This window comes from Sorex araneus, chromosome 4 (genome assembly GCF_027595985.1).
Source record: "Sorex araneus isolate mSorAra2 chromosome 4, mSorAra2.pri, whole genome shotgun sequence".
Lineage (NCBI taxonomy): Eukaryota > Metazoa > Chordata > Mammalia > Eulipotyphla > Soricidae > Sorex > Sorex araneus.
In genome coordinates, this window is record NC_073305.1 from 98,979,986 (window position 1) to 99,002,020 (window position 22,035).

General features: G+C 39.0%; 2 protein-coding genes across 9 annotated transcripts in view; both read left to right on the forward strand.

Moving 5' to 3' along the window:
• FAM135A (family with sequence similarity 135 member A) overlaps positions 1 to 22,035 on the forward strand; it is a 136,169-nt gene that overhangs the window by 74,411 nt on the left and 39,723 nt on the right. For all 8 annotated transcript variants that reach the window (XM_055134702.1, XM_055134701.1, XM_004605887.2 and 5 more), the window contains 2 exons: positions 751 to 800; positions 7,759 to 7,914. In XM_055134702.1, coding sequence (XP_054990677.1) covers positions 751 to 800; positions 7,759 to 7,914 — 206 coding nt within the window. The remainder of the gene's footprint in view (positions 1 to 750; positions 801 to 7,758; positions 7,915 to 22,035) is intronic.
• Positions 11,275 to 20,221, forward strand: LOC105942846 (alpha-ketoglutarate-dependent dioxygenase alkB homolog 7, mitochondrial-like). The gene is made up of 2 exons (XM_055134940.1): positions 11,275 to 11,300; positions 19,471 to 20,221. Exons 1-2 carry the CDS (start codon positions 11,275 to 11,277, stop codon positions 20,219 to 20,221), a joined length of 777 nt encoding a protein of 258 aa, XP_054990915.1.

Consider the following 22,035-nt stretch of genomic DNA (forward strand, 5'->3'; position numbering starts at 1 on the left):
ACTATCTGTATAGAAAATGGAATTTGTCAAACTAAATTAGAAACTGTTTATTGAAAAGGATTTTGTCATTTGTTTTCATTAAATAACCTATATTTCAGGTATGTTTAAATATATTTCTCTTATAAAAATGGATTTTATATTTAGGAGTAACTTTTTATAAATGACAGGCATATACACTTATAACACAGAATGCTAAATTATTTTGCTGTTTACAATACATGAATCACAATAAAATGTAATTTAGTGTTTTAGTTCTGGGGGTAGGGATGTGGCTCAGTGGTAAAACTAGCCTTGTATGTGTGAGGCCAGGGTTTGATACAGAGTACCACATGGTCCCCTGAGCATTGCACAGCTGGCTATGCTTAGGGACTGGACCCCCAAACATGAAACTGAGAGTAACTCCTAAGTACAGACAGATGTAACCCAAAGACAAAAACAAAAACTTTTTATCTTTTTCTGTGATACATTTACATATGTTTCTTTAGGTATGTTTTCAGTACTTCTTTAACAGTAGTAGCCTGTTAAAGACTGAAACACTATTTTGTAATCAAAGCAAAATATAAGTTAATAATTATAACATTACCTACATGTTTATATATTTATGAAAGTATGTTACATTGAATTTTAATTCAGTATAGTTGAGATATTTCTCAACTTCCTTGAATTTTTTAAAAATGTTATGTCATTTCAAAAACAGTTTTTAGATATAACATTGAAATATTTCCTTTAATCAATCTTTACTCCTTTCAGAGGAAATGGATATAGAAGCTCGACTTACTGAACTATGTGAAGAAGTTAAGGTACTTGGATTTATTTTTTTTTAATTCACACTATCAAGTTAGTTAAGTGGTTTATTTTCTATTCTGAATATTTTTTCTAAGAAAACTTGATAATTTATCTTTTCTAAAATGCATAGATATACTGGTAGATTGTTGTATAAATTCAGCTTACCATTCAAAAGGCATTTTCAACATAAAATTGTCTTTAAAATGCATATTATCCTACATGTAAATGCTGTATCATGGATATTTAGCTCACCAAATTTGTGCGTTCTCTTATCACTAAGAATTTCTGGACAAAAAGAATTTTCCTTTTCTCTTGCTTATGTGGTTGTGGTGACTAGAAAGTACACAATTAGGGTGGTGTTCACACTTCAGTTGTACTTATACACATTTTTGTTTGTATTTGCTTACAGGGATCACATAGTAGTTGTGGTGTTCATGGTTTCATTAACAGGGTTTTAAGACTTGATTGTGGTACTCATTTATTTATGTTGCTTACTGAGGATCACATTCTTTAGTTGTACTCTTCACATGCAGTTGGTTGTGGTGTGCCAGGAATCCCAAATGGCATTGCCACAATATTGCCCTGGGCATATGGGGTAGTTCCAGGGATTAAACTCATGACTCAAGACTGTAAGGCATGTATTCTGTCACTGAGCTATCCTCAAGCCCCCTCGCATATTTTTGAAACATTACCTCCTTTTGATATTAAAGATTTTCTGTTTCTTATCCTTTCTTTCTCTGTGAAACTATTTTGACATTTACAAATCACCATTTCATTGTCAGGTATGTTTATGAAAGAAATCAAAGATATGAATCAAACAAAAATATATATTTGACTTTGGATTTTTTTTGGGGGGGTCACACCCAACGATGCACAGGGGTCACTCCTGGCTCATGCACTCAGGAATTACTCCTGGCAGTGTTCGGGGGACGTGCAAGGCAAACGCCCTACCCGCTGTGCTATCACTCCAGTCCCCATGACTTTGGATTTTAAATTTGAATGAAGACTACACTTCTTTGTAAGGGTTACCATCTCCTTGAAAATTCAGTCATATACAGGATATACAAGTTATTTTGTAGAGAAACCTACAGGCTTTTCCATCCACAATTTAAATAGGCTTTTTTTTTTTGGTAGTGGAAAGAGATTTTTTTTTTATTAGTGAATCACCATCAAAGATACAGTTACAGATTTACATATTTTCGCGCTTGTGTGTCTCAGTCATACAATGCTTGAGAACCCATTCCTCCATCAGTGCCCATTCTCTACCACCGATATCCCAGTATTCTTCCCACCCCCCAATCCCATCCCCACCCACCCCACCCTGCCTCTGTGGCAGGTCATTCCCTTTTGTTCTCTCTCTCCTTTTGGGAGTTGTGGTTTATAATAGAGGTATTGAGTGGCCATCCTGTTCAGTCTATAGTCTACTTTAAGCATGCATCTCCCATCTTGAGCAGGTCCTCCAACCACACTTTATTTGGTGTTCCCTTCTCTATCTGAGCTGCCTTTTCCCCCAGCATGTGAGGCCGGTTTCCAAGCCATGGAGCAAACCTCCTGGTCCTTATCTCTGCTATTCTTGGGTGTTAGCTCCTATTCTGTTATTAAATAGGCTTTTTTTTTTTAAATCACTAATGTTATAATAGTTCCCACCACAGGCATTAATGCTTTTAAATAGTCTTAATCTGCAGTTATTATGAAAAAAAAATCTCAACAAAAAAGTGGTATCAAAATGTTTGAAAAAATAAAGTTATACTTGATGGAAATTGTCATCCATTTTTCCAGTAAATTTTGATGTATCTATATAAAAATCCCATAGGAAATTTAACTTAATCTTTTTTATTTGGTTTTGGGGGTCACACCCAGCAATGCTCAAGGGGGCAATGCTCCTAGTGGGCTTGGGGAACCAAATGTGGTGCTGGAGATTGAACCCAGGTTACCCTTTTTCAAGGCAAGCACCCTACCCACTGTACTATTGCTCTAGCCCTAAACTTTTCTTTTTCATTTTCCTTCCCTCCCTACTTTTGCTGTTGTTGTGATGACCGGGAGTCACACACACTTTCCATAGTTTGTACTCATGGTTCTCACACGTTTGCTAACCAGAAGTTATTCAACTGGCTGTCATGCATTAGAGATTATACACTTTGTTCTTGTACTGGGTCCCATACAATAAAACTTAAAACAACATTCTCAGTACCTATGATGGTATGCAGGATCAAACTCATGGTCTTAAGCTTACAGAGCTATACTACCTGTAAGACCTGTAAACTTGCCTTAAAGACCATTTGAAAAAAAGATAAGACAGCTTAAGAAAAACTTTGAAAAAATAATATTCTTATGGAGAGACTTGACCAACTGGATGCTAAAAGATATATAGAACAGTAATAATAATGAAATAGAACTGACCTCTAGTCCAGCAGAAAAATCAATGTAACTAGTCCTAAAACAATAACATTACTGTGATAAAGAGCTGAATATATGATAAAACACTACAGACATTGGTATTTATAAGTAATGTGGGAAAGTTAATTCATTTTTCCATGCTGTAGAAGTAAAATTTAAATGGAATAGAGTTAAATGCAAAAAAAAAAAAAAACCCATGATATTTTTTTTTTGCTTTTGCTTTTTGGGTTACACTCAGCGATGCACACAGGTTACTCCTGGCTTTTCACTCAGGAATTACTCCTGGCAGTGTTCAGGGGACCATATGGGATGCTGGGATTCGAACCCGGGTTGGCCACATACAAGGCAAATGCCCTACCTTACTGTACTATTTCTCCACTCCCAAAACATGAATTATTTTATTTAAAAAAAAGATTCGGAGCTGGAGCGATACCACAGCGGGTAGGGCGTTTGCCTTGCACTTGCCTGACCCAGTTTTGATTCCCAGTATCCCATACGGTCACTTCAACACCACCAGGAGTAATTCCTGAGTGCAGAGCCAGGTGTAACCCCTGAGCATCGCTGGGTGTGACCCAAAAAGCAAAAAATAAAAAATAAAGATTCATCATGGCAGGTACCATTTTCATATACATCAAGGTTTAGTGAAAAAAAAAACAGTTGAAAAAAATGAGCATTAAAAAATCAAAAAGTTTGGGGGGCTAAAGCAATAGCACAGCAGGTAGGGCATCTGCCTTGCACGTGGCCGACCCAGGTTCTATTCCCAGCATCCCATATGGTACCCCGAGCACTGCCAGGAATAATTCCTGAGCGCAGAGCCAGGAGTAATGTGACCCAAAAAGAAACAAAAAAACAAAAAGTTTAAGAAAGGCACTTTAAGAAAGAACTAATAATCCAATAAATTAATAATTACATGACTTTATATTTTGGAGCATGAGTTTTATATTTCAGCTCAAATATAATCAATTTGTAACCTAAAGATCCATTCTTGGCTTTTTTTTTCTTGACTGACTATTCAGTTATCTTTTACTTTGAGAGAAATTAAACTGAATTTCTGGCTAAAAAGAAAAAGCTAAGTATGTCTTTGATCATGATTATATAATTACTTATAAAATGTTTGAACTATGTATATTTTGGACTATTACACAGAAGAGTGGCACAAATTTCTGTATTATTAAAAAAATTTTATTTTTAACTATATCTGTTTATATTTATTTAAAATTATGGGGGGAATTTGGCCCACACGAGGCTGTGCTCGGTGCTTATTCCTGGCTCAGAGCCTAGAAATCATTGCTGGAATTGCACATTGACTATTTGCAATTAGGAGAATTGAACTCAGGTTGACCAAGGTGGGTGTCTTAATGCTGTTACTATCTGGACCACTTTTTTTTTTAATTTTTTAGAGATTTTTTTTTGTTAAATTTTTTTTTAATCACTGTGAGATAGACCTTTTAAAAGCTCTTCATGATTAGGCTTCAGTCGTACAGTGTTCCAGCACCTATCCCTCCACCAGTGTCCATTTCCCATCACTAGTGTCCCCAGGTTCCTCCTCCATCACCCTGCCCCCAGCCTGACTTCTTTCTCTAACTCCCCCCCACCCTCACCCTTTCCTTTCCCTTCCTTCCTCCCTCCCTCTTCCCCTTTTGGGCATTGTGTTTTGCAATAAAGATACTGAAAGTCTGTACCACTTTTTAAAAACAATACATAGAGATTTGTTGCTTTCAGAAAGATGTTTATATGTCAATTCTAATGTTTAAATGAAAATAATAAAACAATATCAGCTACCTGAGGCAAATTTTCATAACTAGAGAGAAAATACATAAAATATTTACAAACATGTCCAAATCTGTAAGAAAAATTTGCATATTGTTATTTTTTATTGTCAACTTTTTCTTTGTCCTTAAATTTTTGGAGCTCTTTCCATGTTTAATGCTTATGTTTTTTATTCATCCACTCATTTGCTCATTCACTATCTATTTTTTGATGACTATGTACCAGGAAGTAGACTCATAAAATCAAGACAGTCTCTAAACTTGTAACAAATTTGGAAGTTTTATTTCTGTGTTCTCTGAGTTGAGATAGATAAATTTATATGGGCTTTATAGTAGAAAAGCTTACTGAGTTGAAGTATAAATCAACAGTACATTAGAAATTTATATTACTCAATAATGGCATATATGTATGTGTGTGTATAGCACCGTCGTCCAGTTGTTCATTGATTTGCTCATGCAGGCACCAGTAACGTCTCCATTGTGAGAAGACTTGTTATTGTTTTGGCATATCGAATACACCACAGGTAGCTTGCCAGGCTCTGCCGTGCGGGTAGGATACTCTCGGTAGCTTGCTGGGCTCTCCGAGAGGGACGGAGGAACGAACCCGGGTTGGCGGCATGCAAGGGAAACACCCTACCCGCTGTGCTATTGCTGCAGCCCATATATGTATTTATGTATAAAACCCATCATAAAACAGGGAGAGGAGCTGAACAGATGTTTCCCGAAAGAAGACAGATAGATGGCGATCATGCTGATGAAAAATAGTTCATTGTCACTGCATATTAGAGAAGTTCAAATCAAAATGACGCTTAAGACATCACCTCACAGCTTTGATAATGACCCAATTCAAAAAGTCTGGAAACAGCCAAGACTGGCTGGTTGGGTGAAAAAAGAACCATCACTCTCTGTTGGTGGGACTGGCAAATAGTTCAGCCTCGGTGGAAAGCAGTATGGAGGCTTCTCAAAACATTAAAAATAGATAAACCATATGGTCCAGTCATTCCCTTCCTTGGCATGTGTCCCAAGAACACAAAAATATTAATTGAAAAGCATTATTTGTACACCTATGTTCGTTGGGCATTATTTATAATAGACAGGATCTGGAAATAACCCATTATTTCTGCTGGGTAACAAAAGATGAGTGGAAAAGAAATTGTTACATATATACACACAGTTGATTACTACTCAGCATTAAGATGAAATCTTGCAGTTCTCTGCAACCTGGATAAAACTGGAAGATAATCATGCTAAGGGAAGTGAGTCAGAGAGGAAAACAAATACCGGATAATCTCACTCATTTATGGAGTATAAAGAAACAAAGTAAGGGAATAGACAATGGCCAGTGAAAACAAACTCTTGAGAATTTTAATGAGCAGTGACGAAGACTGAGAGACCGTGTAGCTCTAGAGGACTGGGGAGCTAAGGAGGAACCTAGGAACAGTGGTGGAGAGTGCACAGTGGTATGGTGGGTGCCAAACGTTAATACTATCGTAAATCTTGATACATCAAAAAAGAAGAAAAGACTCAGGGGCCAAGTGCAGGAGTACTTCCAAATTTGAGGAGGCAGTAAGATGCTGGATAACATGGGGGGAAAATGAATAATTTCTATTGTATTGTGCTACATAACTATACCATAATTTATGCAACTGGCTAATTTTTGTTGAATATTTAAGTTGTATTCAGTTTTCTTTTACTATCAAAAACTGTTGCAAAGAAAACAATTTTAGATAAGTAAAGGATATCTGTGGGGAGTGTGGATGGTGCCCCTCACCACTTTTGCTCAAATTTATACATCTATTTATATATCTATCATATGTATATAGATAGATAGAGGGATCACTCTGAGAATGGAAAACATTTACTGGCACAGCATGGTCCTGGAGCATTGCTGACTATAGCTCTACTGGCCTACAGGCAGTGCGAAAGTGGCTCTGATAATCCTCCAACATCATTGCCTGACCCAGCATCACTCTATAAAATAAATAAAATGAAAAGGCATCTCAGTCTATTTGAGAGCTGCTAGTCTCTTAAAAATTTAGTTGATTGGAGAAAGCAACATTGTCTTTCAAAAATGTAACATATACTTTTTTTTTTTTTTTTTTTTTTTTGCTTTTTGGGTCACACCTGGGGTTAGTGCACAGGGGTTACTTCTGGCTCTGCACTCAGGAATTACCCCTGGCAGTACTCAGGGGACCATATGGGATGCTGGGAATCGAACCTGGGTCAGCCGCATGCAAGGCAAATGCCCTGTCCACTGTGCTATTGCTCCAGCCCCTATATACATTATTTTTTTAATTCCATTACCTTAGTGGTTGAAGTTACTCATGCTGTCAGATTCCTAATTTGTAGCTTTATGCAGTATTTGGTGATAAGATAGCTTTAGTGTTGAAATATTGTGGTCAGACTGATAGTATAGCAGCTAAGACACTTCCCTTGCTCATGCCCTACCAGATTCTATTCCTTGCACCATTTATGGTCCCCCAAGCACAACCAAGAGTGATCCCTAAGCAGAGAGCACAAGTAAGCCCTGAACACACCAGCACAAGTAAGCTCTGAACACACCAGGTGAGACCACAAAACCAAAATTAATAATATTGATGATGGTATATTGGTTAGATTTTAAAAGCATTCCAGTAACTATCATACAGAAAGTCATTAATGAGTTATTCTTCATACAACGGTACATTCCCCTACATGTGTTTTTATAAAACAAAAAGTTTGACTTTATATTAATAATCTCATTAATATACCTATATATGCAGTAGTACTCTCTGCAGTAAAGGTGTTTTTTTTCTTGTCATTTCAGAAAATAGAAAATCCTGATGAACTGGCTGAACTTATAAATATGAATCTTGCACAACTTTGCTCACTTTTAATGGCCTTATGGGGGCAGTTTCTGGAAGTTATAACACTACATGAAGAACTAAGAATATTATTAGCACAAGAGCACCACACTTTGAGGGTAAGTTAAAGAATGGTAGCGCATTTTAATGAGTATTACCATAAGATTCAGTTTCTTTCTTTTTTTTTTTAAATTTCTCAACTTCTCTTTTCTTGTCCTGCTCTCTTCTTATCATAGTTAAGGATCTGTGTTATGATTGCCAGGGCTGGGGAGTCCCTCAGACATACATCTTTACTATAGGCCTCATACACCTTACATACAAATATTTGTACAAATGTATTGTATTCTATGTGAGGAGTTTTGATTTGTGAATCATCTGACAACCTTTTCAGTCTTACCTTCTCATATACCCTGTATGCAGACTGGTTGACTTGGTTTGTTGGTAGTTAACTTTAAAATACATGGGGTTTTTCCTTTTTTAAAATTGAAAAAAAAAGCATGTAATCAAAATCACAAAGGTCATAAAATATGCACATTTTAACTATTAAGAGGATAGATTTTTTTCAACTATCACACTAATCAAGAAATAGAAAATTGGCAGCAACACTAGAGAAGTCCTCTGTGTAATTTTTTCCATTTTCTATTCCCTCCCTGACATTTAGAAGTAATCACCATTTTCTACTTATGATGAGTTCCTTACTTCTCTTTTCATATTACCACCTGTGTGTGCAAACTAAATAATGGAAGTTGTTTCATTCCATGACCAATTTTATATAAATTAGGTCATTTAATGTTTTATTTTGTATTTTCCCTCTTTTAGTCAAGATTTGGCCATATTAGAGTTTTTTTCAGTAGCTATAGATTGTACATTTTCAATGCTGTGTCATGTGTTCTATGTCAATAGACCCAAAATTAGCTTATCCAGTGTGCTATTGATGTATGTTTTGTTAATTCTGTAGCTATTACAAGCCAACCTGTTATGAACATATTTCCTGGCATAGTAACTACTATAAGGGAAATTGCCATATGTATTATGTGGATAACTTTAATTTTACTGGTTAATGCCATACTTTTTTAGCCACAAAAATGATAGCAATTTCACTCACACAGCACTGTGTGAGATTTTGTGTTATTCTCATCAACTCTTTTTTTGTGGGGAAGTAGTGTGTTGCACCACACACACATCAGTGGTGCTCAGGGCTTACTCCTGGCTCTACACTCAGAGATCACTCCTGACAGGGCTTGGAAGGATTTTATATGGAGCCACGGGATCAAATCCAAATTAGTTGCTTGCAAGGCAAGTAACCTACCCTGTGTACTTCTCCCCAGCCCTCTTGTCAACTCTTGATATTGGCAAACTATTTAAATTTGCTAATTTGATGATAGCTAAAATTGTAAAATAAATACATAGTTATGGTTTTAATTGGTATTGTTGATTTGGGCATCCAACCTTTATGTATAATTATTGACTATGTCAGTTTCCTCTTTGTGAAGTACTGGTTCAAATCATTTACTATTTACTGTTTTTGTAAATAAAAAATAGTGATAGAAAAAAAGCACAGGATGTAAGGTACTTACCTTGCATGTGTCTGATCCTGATGTGATCCTCAACACTTCCACATTTGACCTCTGAGCACAGATCCAGGAGTAGTCATTGAGCACCACCAGGTATAGCTCAAAAGCACACTCAGAATATCATTTACCTATTCCTATAAGATTACCTTTTTTTTCTTCATCTGTAAATAGTTTTCTATACATTCTAAGTACTAGTCCTTTCTTAAATGGTTTATAAAAAAATATTTTCTTACTTCTTGGTTTCTTTCCTTCACTGCCTCTACATTATCTTTGGATGAACTATCTTTATTTTAGTGTATGTAGTACAGGAGAACTATGTCAAACATATTCTTATTTTAGTTAAAATGTATGCAAATCAACATAGAAAAGATGAGGTTTTCAGTGAGTGATGTTGGAACAATTCAATATCCAGTGTTCTGTGGTAAAGAGGTACTGGTATTTTGGTGGTGGATGTAGTTCATACATTGGAAACAGTGTGAACTTGTATTAAAAAAAATAGAATTTTGTAAACCAACATTACTTCAACAAGAGCAACAATAATAATAGCAACAATAGGTATTGAGGGAGTAGTGAATTGTTTAATGTTTGAAGAGTTATAATTTGAAATGACAAGCTTCTGTAATGAGTATGGTGTTGGTTATATTACACTGTAAATGTGCAATGTGCTTAATACCATTGACCTGTAAGCACAAACTGGGTTTTTTGTTTTTGGGTTTTTGGGTTTTTTTTGCTTTTGGGGTCACACCAGGCAATGCACAGATGTTACTCCTGGCTCTACACTCAGGAATTACTCCTAGCGGTTCTCAGGGGACCATATGGGATGCTGGGAATCAAGCATGGGACCATATGGGATGCTGGGTAGGCCATGTGCAAGGCAAACGCCCTACCTGTTATACTATCGCTCCAGCCCCACAAACTGGTTTTATAAAAAGTCACCTTGAGAAAATACCCTAATAATTACTTAACCATGGATATAATTGCCTTCCCCTGCATTCTAACACAAAAACAGTAGAAATGGCAGTACTTTTGTCTTTCAGTTAACAGTTCAACAGGTTCTCTGCTCATTAAGTATTTTGGTATTTGGTATTTTGAAAATCCATTGCTAACCCTATGGTAATCAAAGCAGATCTAGGACCATTTATTTGTACAGTCACATTTATCCATGATAGTCTGTAAGCTGTCTGATAATGCATTTATCAGATAATGCATTTAGCGCAATTGAACTAAGCCAGAGAAGTAAAGGATTTTTTTTTGTTTTGTTTCATTTTGTTTTGTGTCACATCTGGGTGACACACCAGATGTGCTCAAGGCTTACTCCTAACTCTATGCTCAGGGGATCACTCCTGGCAGGCTATCAGGGAGATCATATGGAGTGCAGGAAATCAAATATGAATCAGCCACTTACAAAGCAAGTGCCTTTTCTGCTATGCTATCTCTTCAGCCCCAAGAAGTTTTAATATATAATATCTTTTTGTAGTAGAAACAAATAGTGAAGTTAAGAGTTGGACTAAAAAAATATAATCTAAAAATGAAAAAAATTGATTCAGTTATGTATTAGGTTCAACTGTTAAGTAATCTTGACATCTGTGACAACAAAGATGAACTTCTAGGGCATCATGTTACATAAATCAAGTCAGAAAGATATACACTGTATGATTTTTCTGTTGGCGGGCCACACTCAACTTTGTTCCAAGATCACTCCTGACACTGTGCTTAGGGATTACTGCTTGAGGGTCTAGGGGACCATATTAGGAGTGTCAGGAATTGAACGCACGTCAGCTTACATGTTGTATCTCCAGCCCCACTAGATGATTTAATTTATATATTGAATCTGAAAAAGCCAGACACCTCAAAACAATAGAACTGTGATTACTAGAACAGGAAGAGTGGGGTAATATAGATAAGATGTTAGACAAAGGCTATAAACTTCTGTAAGATAAATTACTTGTGGGGATCTAATATGCAGAGCGGTTTTGTATTTTAAAACTTATGTTACATGCTTGGAAATTGCTACGATTATAGATCTTAAATGTTCTCACCAGAAGAAAGGAATGTTAATTATGTAAAGATTGTTTTAGATAATGGTAGGATAACAATCATTTTGTAGTATCTAAGCATTATCAACACATAATATATCTTGAATTTACATGATGTCAGTTATCTGTTTATGTCTGGAAAAAAGATAAAAGAGAATATCAAGTGAGAAATGCTTGTTATTTCAAACAGAAATGAAATTTTCTTGTAAGATAAAGCAAAAGGAAAGTGAAATTATAATAATAAATTTTATATTTGTCAAGAACTATCAATGATTCAATATTTTATTCAATATACAAACTAGTAAATTAGCCTACCATAAATTGATCATAGATGCTGGCTAAGATAGGAAATTAGAGACAAAGCACAGATTCTGTATTAAAAATTATTAATTTCTTATAATAACCAGATTACTATAGTTTGCTCTAGTTCTTAAGCCCTGGTTTCCATAGCTGAACATAAAGAAGACTAGTGGATTGCATTGAATTATGGTGGAAAGGAATTTCTGTGTGTAGTGATCCCAAATGTTTTACAATGGACAGACAATACACAAACTGGCCCTTTATCCCAGAGTGAGAGTTCTGTCTTCTGATGTTGTTCTCAATATAAACATCCTTGAAAATATAGTCTAGAACAATGACAATGCTTATCCTAAGACTTGGAGTCTAATAGATGTTTTGAGGATTGACTTTTCAACAGTCATGTCTTATGGAGAACTCATTATCTTTGTTTATTCTCCCAACCAGTTTTTCTGATCTTTGTTGGTAGTGCTTTCAAAAATGACCTTTGTTGCAGTACTTCCTATCATAACATCTTAGATGCCATATTTAATATAATTTAATTTAAAAATTACATACTTAATATATAATTTGTGTCTAGAATTGTAAATCCACCCACCATAAGAAGACCAATATATTTAGTTTGATACCCAGGTTTTATGCTTTCTGCTAGTATTGCAGACTTGTTTTCTGCTCTGACCACTCTTATTAGCATTAGTAGAGTTAAATAAAACAGTAGTTCATCTGGCATTCTTTTTTTTTTTTTATAACCTCCCCCCCTTCATCTGGCATATCTTCAGAGAATTTGACAATTTGAGTAAATCTTAGATCTCTTGTGCCAAATACCTTGATTGCCAGCTAAAACATAGAATCATCAGTTAAATTTGAATTCCGAGAAAGTATCAAATAATTTTTAGTGTAAGTATCTGCTATGAAGTATTTGGAACCGCTTATACTAAATTGTTTATATTTTCATGTCCTGTTTGGTAGTTGCCACATTTAGCAAACAAAATAGCTATGATACTTATATTTGAGTTTTAGGTGAACAGCAAACAATTTTTCCAATATAAATATATCTAGTGCAACCTTATCAAGCAGATGCAGATTACTGAAACATCTTAGGACTTTACTGTGTTTTCTTTGTTTTTGAATGATAGATAGAGAAAACGAAAATTTTTCTGATTGTGATAAAGAAAAATGAAATTTTCTTGGGCAAAAAAGAAAATAGGGGCTGGAGCAATAGCACAGCAGGTCGGGCATTTACCTTGCACGCGGCCAACCCGGGTTTGATTCCTAGCATCCCGTATGGTCCCCTGAGTACCGACAAGAATAATTCCTGAGTGTACAATCAGAGGTAACCCCTATGCATCGCCTGGTATGACCAAATAAATAAATAAATAAATAAAGTTCTCTCGGTCTTTTAAAAAAGAAAAAGAAAATAAATTAGAGTTTAATGATCTTGTGTAGTAATAACATGTGATACAAAATAGTATTACTCAACATGCACTAATATTTTAGGTTCCAACCTGGCACAGACATCCCAGTTAGTTTTATGATATTGCTCATTTAAACTATTCATATAAATTAGCATTTCCTTGCACTAAAAGAGAAAAATCTTTAGGGGCCAGAGTGATAATATGTCAGGTAGTGCAGCTGCCTTCCCCAGCACCTTTTATGATCCACAGAACCTTACTAGGAATAATCCCTGAGTGCAGAGCCAGGAACAAAAACCCTGAGCACTGCCATTGCAGCCCATTAAAAAAACTTGTATCAGTTGTAGTCCCGTTGATCTTCGATTTGCTTGAGCGGGCGCCAGTAACATCTCCATTTGTCCCTGTCGAGAGCTAGTGTAGCCCAATGATACCTGCTCGCTCCAGGAACAGAAAGAGCCTCAAATCATTCACTCAGAGATTTGACGAAGAAATCTGGGCGGCCACGAGGTCTTCTGATGTCCCTTGGAATCCAGTCTGTAACAGCTCTAGTCCAACGGTCGTCTCTGAATCACATTACATGACCGGTCCATCTGATTTTTGATGCCTTGGCAAACGAGACAGCATCCCTGATTTTTGACCGTCGACGGGGGTCAGAACTCCGGATTCCTTCTCTCACTTGAGTGAGACATGACATTCCCAGCATAGCTCTTTCGATTCCTCTTTGGGATACCCTAATAGCATTCTCCTGCTTGCGTAGGGCCCAGGTTTCTGAGGCATATGTTAGTGCAGGAAGAATGGTGGAATCGAAAAGGTGTGCCCAGAGTCGGAGGTTCTTCATTCTCTTAACCACCTCTTCGACGCTCTTGAATGCTTTCCACGCTGCTCTCTTCCTCCTGCGCAGTTCTGGCACCAAGTCATTCCTCATGTTGATTTCTCAACCCAGGTACACATAGCTGCTGCTTTCGGAGATGTTCATTCCATTGAGAGCAAATGGAGCTTCAGGGACCAGTTCGTTTTTCATGAACATCGTCTTGTTGAGACTTAGCTGCAATCCGACCTTTCCACACTTGCGGTCGAAGTCGGCCAGCATTTGTGTTGCTTGGCTAATGTTTGGCATTATGAGAATGATGTCATCAGCGAAGTGGTGTAATTGCTGACCGTCTATCTTCACTCCCATTCCTTCCCATTCCAGTTGTCGCATGATGTTCTCAAGGGCGGCACTGAAGAGTTTCGGTGAAATGGTATCACCCTGCCGCACCCCTCTCTTTACATCAATGATCACTTCCCTGTAGAATGGTGAGATCCTGGTGGTGAATCCACAATAAAGCTCGCAGAGGATTTTGATATACTGAGTTTGAACGCCCTGTTTGACCAAGGCTTCCATGACCGCCTCAGTCTCAACAGAATCGAAGGCCTTCTTTAAGTCGATGAATGTTAGACAGAGCAACATCTTGAACTCTCGAGAAACTTCAATGAGTTTGGTCACTGTGTGGATATGGTGTATTGTACTGAATCCCCTTCAGAACCCGTCTTGCTTGCATGGTTGTCCTTAGTCTAGTGTTCTGCCTATTCTATTCAGGATTAAACGAGTGAACAACTTATAGACGACAGACAACAGGCAGATTGGGCGATAGTTGCTGATGTCGTGGATGTCTCCCTTCTTGTACAGCAGAACGGTCCTACTGGTTTTCCACTGGGACGGAACCTTGCATTCAGACAGGTAGCGTGTGAAGAGTCGGGCCGGTTTATTGATTTGTATTGACGGCAGATTCTTCAGGTGTTCAGGTCTGACCTTGTCCGGACCAGGTGCTGTTTGCGTCTTTACCAGCGAAATGGCGTGTCGGATTTCAGAAGGGAGAACGTTGGGAATGACATCCATCCTGTGGAATTTGGTATGTGGGCAGGTGGACATGGTTGTCAAAGAGATCTGAGTAGAAGTCGTGAATAATTTTCTCCATTGCCTTTCTGGAGGATGTGATAGATCCATCAGGACGTCGGAGGGCTTAATACCTATTATTCCCATACAATATTTGATAGGGTTCAAATCTAGTGTGAACCATGGTAACACCTCTAAGGGCGATTGGAGGCCGCCCTAAAAGCCTCCGTCCCTCTTGGAGAGCCCGGCAAGCTACCAAGAGTATTGAGCCCGCACAGCAGAGCCTAGCAAGCTACCTGTCGCATATTCCATATGCCAACAACAGTAACAACAATTGGCCTCATTCACCTATCACTGAAAGAGCCCCCGATATGGCAGTGTTAAGAAAGATGAGCAAAGAGAGGCTGAAGAAATCTTGGGGACGAACTAGACTGCCAAAATGAAGAAAGACTAAGATGATTGTCTGTACTTTCAACGCACGGTCACTGGCATCAGAAGCATTCATCGAGGACCTGATGGTGCAAGCGCAGAAGATCAAGTATGACATCATTGGTCTGACCGGAATGAGGTCAATCACATCACACCATTTTCAACACTGGAGAAGAATTGCTCCTTGGAACATGCAACAACAGAGGCATTGGTGGCGTTGGTGTCCTTGTCAACACGAACTTGGCCATGAGCATCGATTCATTTGAAGGCCTAACAACCCAAATTGGACGATTACGCTTGAATAGATGTGGCTCACTGCCTGCAGTTTCTATCTTCATCGTCTACGCACCAACTTCCAACTACGATGAAGAAGAAATTGAGAGGTTCTACATGGAACTGGAGAAGTTCTATAAAGAAGACCACACCTCCGACAAGATCATTTTGGTAATTTTAATGCCAAGATAGGTTCGAGAAGGTCGCCCGAAGAACTCCACATTGGGACACATGGCCTAGAATGGAACAATCAGGGTGAGACTGTCTGAATTCATCATGTCGACCAAGACCATCCATGATAACTCACAGTTCCAGAAGTCCATCTAAACGCTGGACATGAGAATCTCCCGGTGGACAGTTCCACAATGAAATTGACCACATCATATTCAATCAAAGCTTTTGCCTGACAGATGTCACTGTTGTCCCAAAATTCCAAAAGGGATCGGACCACCGTCTCCTTCGTGCAAAATTCTACTTCACAGAGTGCGGAGAAAAGTCAGCAAAATTTAAGTCTAAGAAGACAACTCCGAGAATGACCACCAACTGGGAGCTCTTTGGCACTATTGCAGCAATGTGGGAAGATGCCGTCCTTGACAACATCGACAAGGAATACGATCAACTCGTTCAGCACCTCCATGTTTGTGCAGAGAATTCCGAGAGTGAGAAAGCCACAAACAGACGCCTGTCTTCGGAAACTCGAGCTCATTCATCAACGTGGTTTGGCGCAAGCCTCAGGCAACCACAAGCTAACGTCCGAGCTCACAAAGCTGTGCAGAGATGCGATAAAGGAAGACCTCAAAGAGAGAAGAGCAGCAGCGTTGGCCAGTGCAGCAGAAGCCGGGAAAAGTATTCGCAATGCTCGCCTGTCCTTCGCCAACTACAAGACCAAGATTAAAAAAACAAAAAGGAAAAAATTAAAAGAAAGGAAAATCTTCATATTAAAGCTTCATAAAAGAATATTTCTATACACTCATCATCAGAGATAGAGAAGTGAAAACTTAGTAAGCAAAAACACTTACATACCATATGATCCCCTAAGTGATACCTAAGTGCAGAGCCAGGAGTAACCACTGAGCATTGCCAAATGTGACCCAAAACAACAACAAAAAAGTACTCTGATCAGGAGAGAAGTACAATGAATACAGCAGTTAGAGTGCTTGCCTTGCTCATTGCCAACCCAAGTTTGATCCCCAGGACCATATAAGGTCCTCCAGGTCCCTGGGAATGATCCCTGAGTGTACAACCAAGAGTAAGCCCTGAGTACCCCAGGCTGCAGCCAAAAATGTGCCTGTGTGTGTGTGTGTATGTGTATGTGTAGGTGTGTGTAGATAAAGTAAATCAATGTAGAACAAGGGGGAAATAGTTTTTAGTCTTTGGATATCCTCATGTAAATTTTGTGTGCCTTATTTTGACCCCTGTTTAGTGATTTGCCTATATAAGAGTCATAAACCTATCTTCTTTTCCTCCTTTTTTTTTTTAAAGTTTTGTTTTAGAGATTTGGGTCTCACCCAGTAGTACTCAGAGATCACTCCTGACAGTGCTCAGATAACCATAGTCAGTGCCAGGATCGAACTGGGGTCTGCCATGTTGACTGGCACCTTGATTGCTATGCTGTTCTCTTTTTAAAAAATTTAACTCTCTGGCCCTGTGTTCTTTTCGAAAATCAAATCCTCTTTTTTTTTTTTTTTTTGCTTTTTGGGTCACACCCGGCTATGCTCAGGGGTTACTCCTGGCTTTTGCACTTAGGAACTACTCCTGGCAGTGCTCGGGGGACCATATGGGATGCTGGGAATCGAACCCGGGTCAGCCGAGTTGCAAGGCAAACGCTCTACCTGCTGTGCTATCACTCCAGCCCCAAATCCTCTTTTTTTTAACACATATTTTTTCCCCTTCTCTTTGCCATTGTTCTCAGCGGTCACGTGTTTAATTGTGATTCTCATATATTTGGTTGTGGTACTCACACACTCAGCCATAGTGCTCACCAAGGGTTATACACTAGGGAGTAGGACACTTGCCTTATATGTAGTCAACATTGGTCTGATCCCTGCAACCCATGTGGTCCCCAGAGCATCTCCAGGAGTAATTCCTCAGTGCAGAGTGAGAAGTAACCCTTGAGTATAACCAGTTATGACCCAAAAACTGAAAAGGGGAAAAAAAGGGGGGAACAGACAGAAAGCCTGGATGATTGATTGTATTTCTGTGTACAGGAAGTCTTCCTGAATATTTGAAGCCCACTATTGATTCCTGCTGCTTAGAAACAAATTCCATTCAAAATATTACTTCTCACTGGCAGTAGATTTTGCCACCAGAGTTCTGAAGGAGATGGATGGGGAAATTAATGTTATTTTCATTCTTGCTGACACAAAATCCATTCCGAAGCTATGTATCAAGGAGCATTTTAGACTTTCAAATTTTATTATTTATGAAATATATCTTATAAGGCTGTAGCTGCCATATGTAATGATTAATCTGATGGATGTACACAGAGTACATTGAAAACCTTCTGGAAAAGATTTATCATTATAGATAGATGCTCTTAAGGACATTCATAATTCATGTGAGGAGGTCAAAATATCAATATTAACAATTTGAAAGAGGTTGATTTGAACCTTCATAGATGACTTTGAGAGATGACTCTTAAGTAAAGGAATTAGATGAAAATGTTTTCTTGTGGGGCTGGAGTGATAGCACAGCGGGTAGGGCGTTTGCCTTGCACGCAGCTGACCCGGGTTCAATTCCCAGCATCCCATATGGTCCCCTGAGCACCGCCAGGGGTAATTCCTGAGTGCAGAGCAAGGAGTAACCCCTCTGCATCGCTGAGTGTGACCCAAAAAGCAAAAAAAAAAAAAGTTTTCTTGTGATGAATAGATTCCTTATGCGCATGTTGTGAACATTGTTGAAATAACAAGGAATCAATATTGAATACATGTATTTGATGAAACAGTGTCCGTGTTCAAGAGATTGACTCCAATTTTGAAAGTTCTACTGTGGGTAAAATCCTGCTAAGCAGTATTGCATATTAGAGAGAAATTCTCTCATGTAATGAAGAGTCAAACAATGCAGCAAACTACATTCTTATTTCATGGAATTGCTTGTGTCTTTTCAATTTTTTTATCAAATATTGAACAGACCAGTCAACAGCCATCAGCATCTAGAGAGACACACCACCAACAAAAAGAATGGCTTGGTAGCTGGTTAATATTTTAAAGAAATATGGTCATTAATTTAGGCATTTTTTAGTTTCTAAGACAACTTTTAGGGATTCACATCACAATCACGAAATCCCGTTGATCATCGATTTCTCGAGCAGGCTCAGTAACGTCTCCATTCGTCCTATCTCTGAGATTTTAGAAGCTTCTCTCCACTCGGCCTCCCCAACAATGCCACACTGGAGGCTCTTTCAGGGTCAGGGGAATGAGATCTAGCTTGTTACTGGCTTTAGTATATGAATACAACGTGGGAAGCTTGCAAGGCTGACCCATGTGGGCAGGAACTCTTAGTAGCTTGCAAGTTTCTCCCAGAGAAAGAAGTAGGTTATAGAATATCGCGCAGCGCTTCTGGGAGCTTGCTCTTAAGTCTCTGAATATTGACCGTTGATGGGATTACATACACCTGGGTTCCTCTGCAGGTACCTTCATGTGTGAGGCCTGTCCGAACATGTGGAGAGGGACCTCGAGCATGGCTGTTGCTAGGTTCCGGTGGTCTTCGGCCACCGGGAGCTCTGCTCCGGGCGGGGAGGGAAGCTGGAGCTCATCCCCTCCGAGGGGTTCCGGGGAAGACAGCATGCAGGCAAGAGACTCTCTGGCCCGGCCGTGTTGAGCCGCCTGCGCGACTCTGCGGTGGTGCGGCCTGGTTTCCTGAGCGCGGTCGAAGAGGAGATGCTGAGCCGTGAGCTGGAACTCGAGCTGCGCCGCCGCCACTACGAATATGGCCACTGGGACGCGGCCATCCACGGCTTCCGAGAGACTGGAAAGGCGTGCTGGACAGCGGCAAGCCGGGCCATCCTGCAGCGCGTGCAGGCGGCTGCCTTTGGCCCTAACCAGACCCTGCTGTCCTCCGTGCACTTACTGGACCTGGAACCTCGAGGCTACATCAAGCCCCACGTGGACAGCGTCAAGTTTTGCGGAGACACCATCGCCGGCCTGTCCCTGCTGTCTCCCAGCGTCATGCGGCTCGTCCACACCCAGGAACCTGGGGAATGGCTGGAGCTCTTGCTGGAGCCAGGCTCCCTGTACATCCTTAGGGGCTCAGCCCGCTATGACTTCTCCCAGGAGATCCTTAGAGATGAAGAGTCGTACTTTGGGGATCGTCCGGTAGCCCAAGGCCGCCACATCTCAGTGATTTGCGGCTCCCTGCCAGGGATTCACATCTATTTTCTAAATATAATTTATCACACCACACCCTCCAACAAAGTGCCATTCCTTTGGAATTCTTCTCCCTCTTTTAATCTCAGTTTTATAGTAAAAATCCAAGGGTTTATTTTACTTTTACTGTGTTCCCTTGATATGCTTTTTCTAGCACAAATGTGAGTAAAATAGATAATCTGGTGCTTTCTTTCTCCCTCTGACTTAAATTTTCTTAGCATGACACTGTCTGATTTCATTCTTGTCACAAAAGGCACGATCTCATCTTTTCTTATTCCAGTGTTATTCCAGTGTTTGTGTGTGTGTGTGTGTGTGTATTTGATTTTCCCTATCTTTGTATTTGTGATGTTATAATGTGCATAGGTGTGCATGTATCTTTTCAAATTAGTTATTAAGACTATACTTTCAGGAATCATTTCTATTGTTCTTAAAATTAGTTATTTTGTTAATTCGGTTAGAAACCTAAATTGGAACAATTTACATACACACACACACCCTTCCTGACAGTATACTAGGGACAGTATACTAGGATACCCACACTCCTGCCAACACTTGTTTCTGGCCATTTTCACCAGTGTGAAGTGATAGTTCATCATTGTTTTTATTTGCATTTACCTCACAATAAGTGATAATGAACATTTTTCCTGTGCCTGTTGGCTGTATGTATCACTTCACTGATAAAAGTGTCAGTGGTAGTTGGGGGATCAGAAGACCACTCATTTGCTAAAAGTGCCATTGGCTAAAATACCTGCTGTGCCAGCATGAGGCAATGAGTTCAATTTTTGGTATAATTACCTGTGCTGAACATGATCCTGGCAACTCTGCTATCTAAGATCCCCAGGAATTGCCAAAAATACCCACACCAAAACCAGGTGTCTGGGCACTGCTGCTGAAAATGTGACCCCAGTGATCACCCAGTGCATACACACCTGGTTAAGAGTGCTACTTAAGTCATTGCAGCAGCAGCAAAGGGTAAAGAAGAGGGAAATGGTAGGTGTTTGTCCAGCTTTTCTCTCCAATTTTTAATGAGGTTGTTTTCTTACTGAGTTTCATAAACACTTTATCTTGGCTCTTAGTCCTTTGCCAGATAAATGGTATGTATATATTTTCTACCATTTCATTAAGATGTGTTTTTCAGAATCCAGAGTACTAACCATTACACCATGGAACCTACCTTTCAATGGATTTTTTTTTTTTCAACTTAATGGTAATTCCTTTATTTTTGCAGAAGCTTTTCCATTTTATATAGTCCCATTAGCTTTGTTTTTAAGCAGTATTTTAGCGAGGGTTGTTGTTTTTCATTTTCTTTCTTGACCACTGTGCACTGTCTGTGCTCAGGACTTACTCCTGCCTTGTTCTCAGGGATTACTTCTGAAGGAGCTTGGGGGATCATATGGGATGCTAGGGATTCAAGTTTTGATATTCTCCAGATCTATTCATATAGCATCAAATTGAATGATTTCATCTTTTCTTGTAGCCAAGTAATATTTCATTGTGTATATGTGCTATAATTTCTTTTTCTAGTCATCTACACTTGGAAATTGGGCAGATTCCAGATTTTGGCTATTGCAGATAGTGCTGCCGTGAACATTGGATTGCTGATGTCTTTTCTGATTTGAGTTTGGGGACCATTGGGGTAGCTTCCAAGAAGTGTATTTACTGGGTCAGCTGGAAGCTCAATTCCTAGTTTTTTTAAGTATCCATATTGCTTTCCAAAAAGTCTAGACCTGTCTACATTCCCCCCAACAGTAAATGAAAATGCCCTTTTCCCCACATCCATGCCAATTCCTTGAGATGTGTGCCATTCTCCCTGGTGTGAGATAGTTCATTGTTTTACATTTTTTCTTGTAAAGTGCTGTCAGAACATTATATATCTTGGATAGTATCTATTTGTCAAAGGAGTGGTGGACAAATATTTTCTCCCATTATGGGGTTTCTTTTTATTCTTCTCATTGTTTCTTTTACAGTGCAGAAGTTTA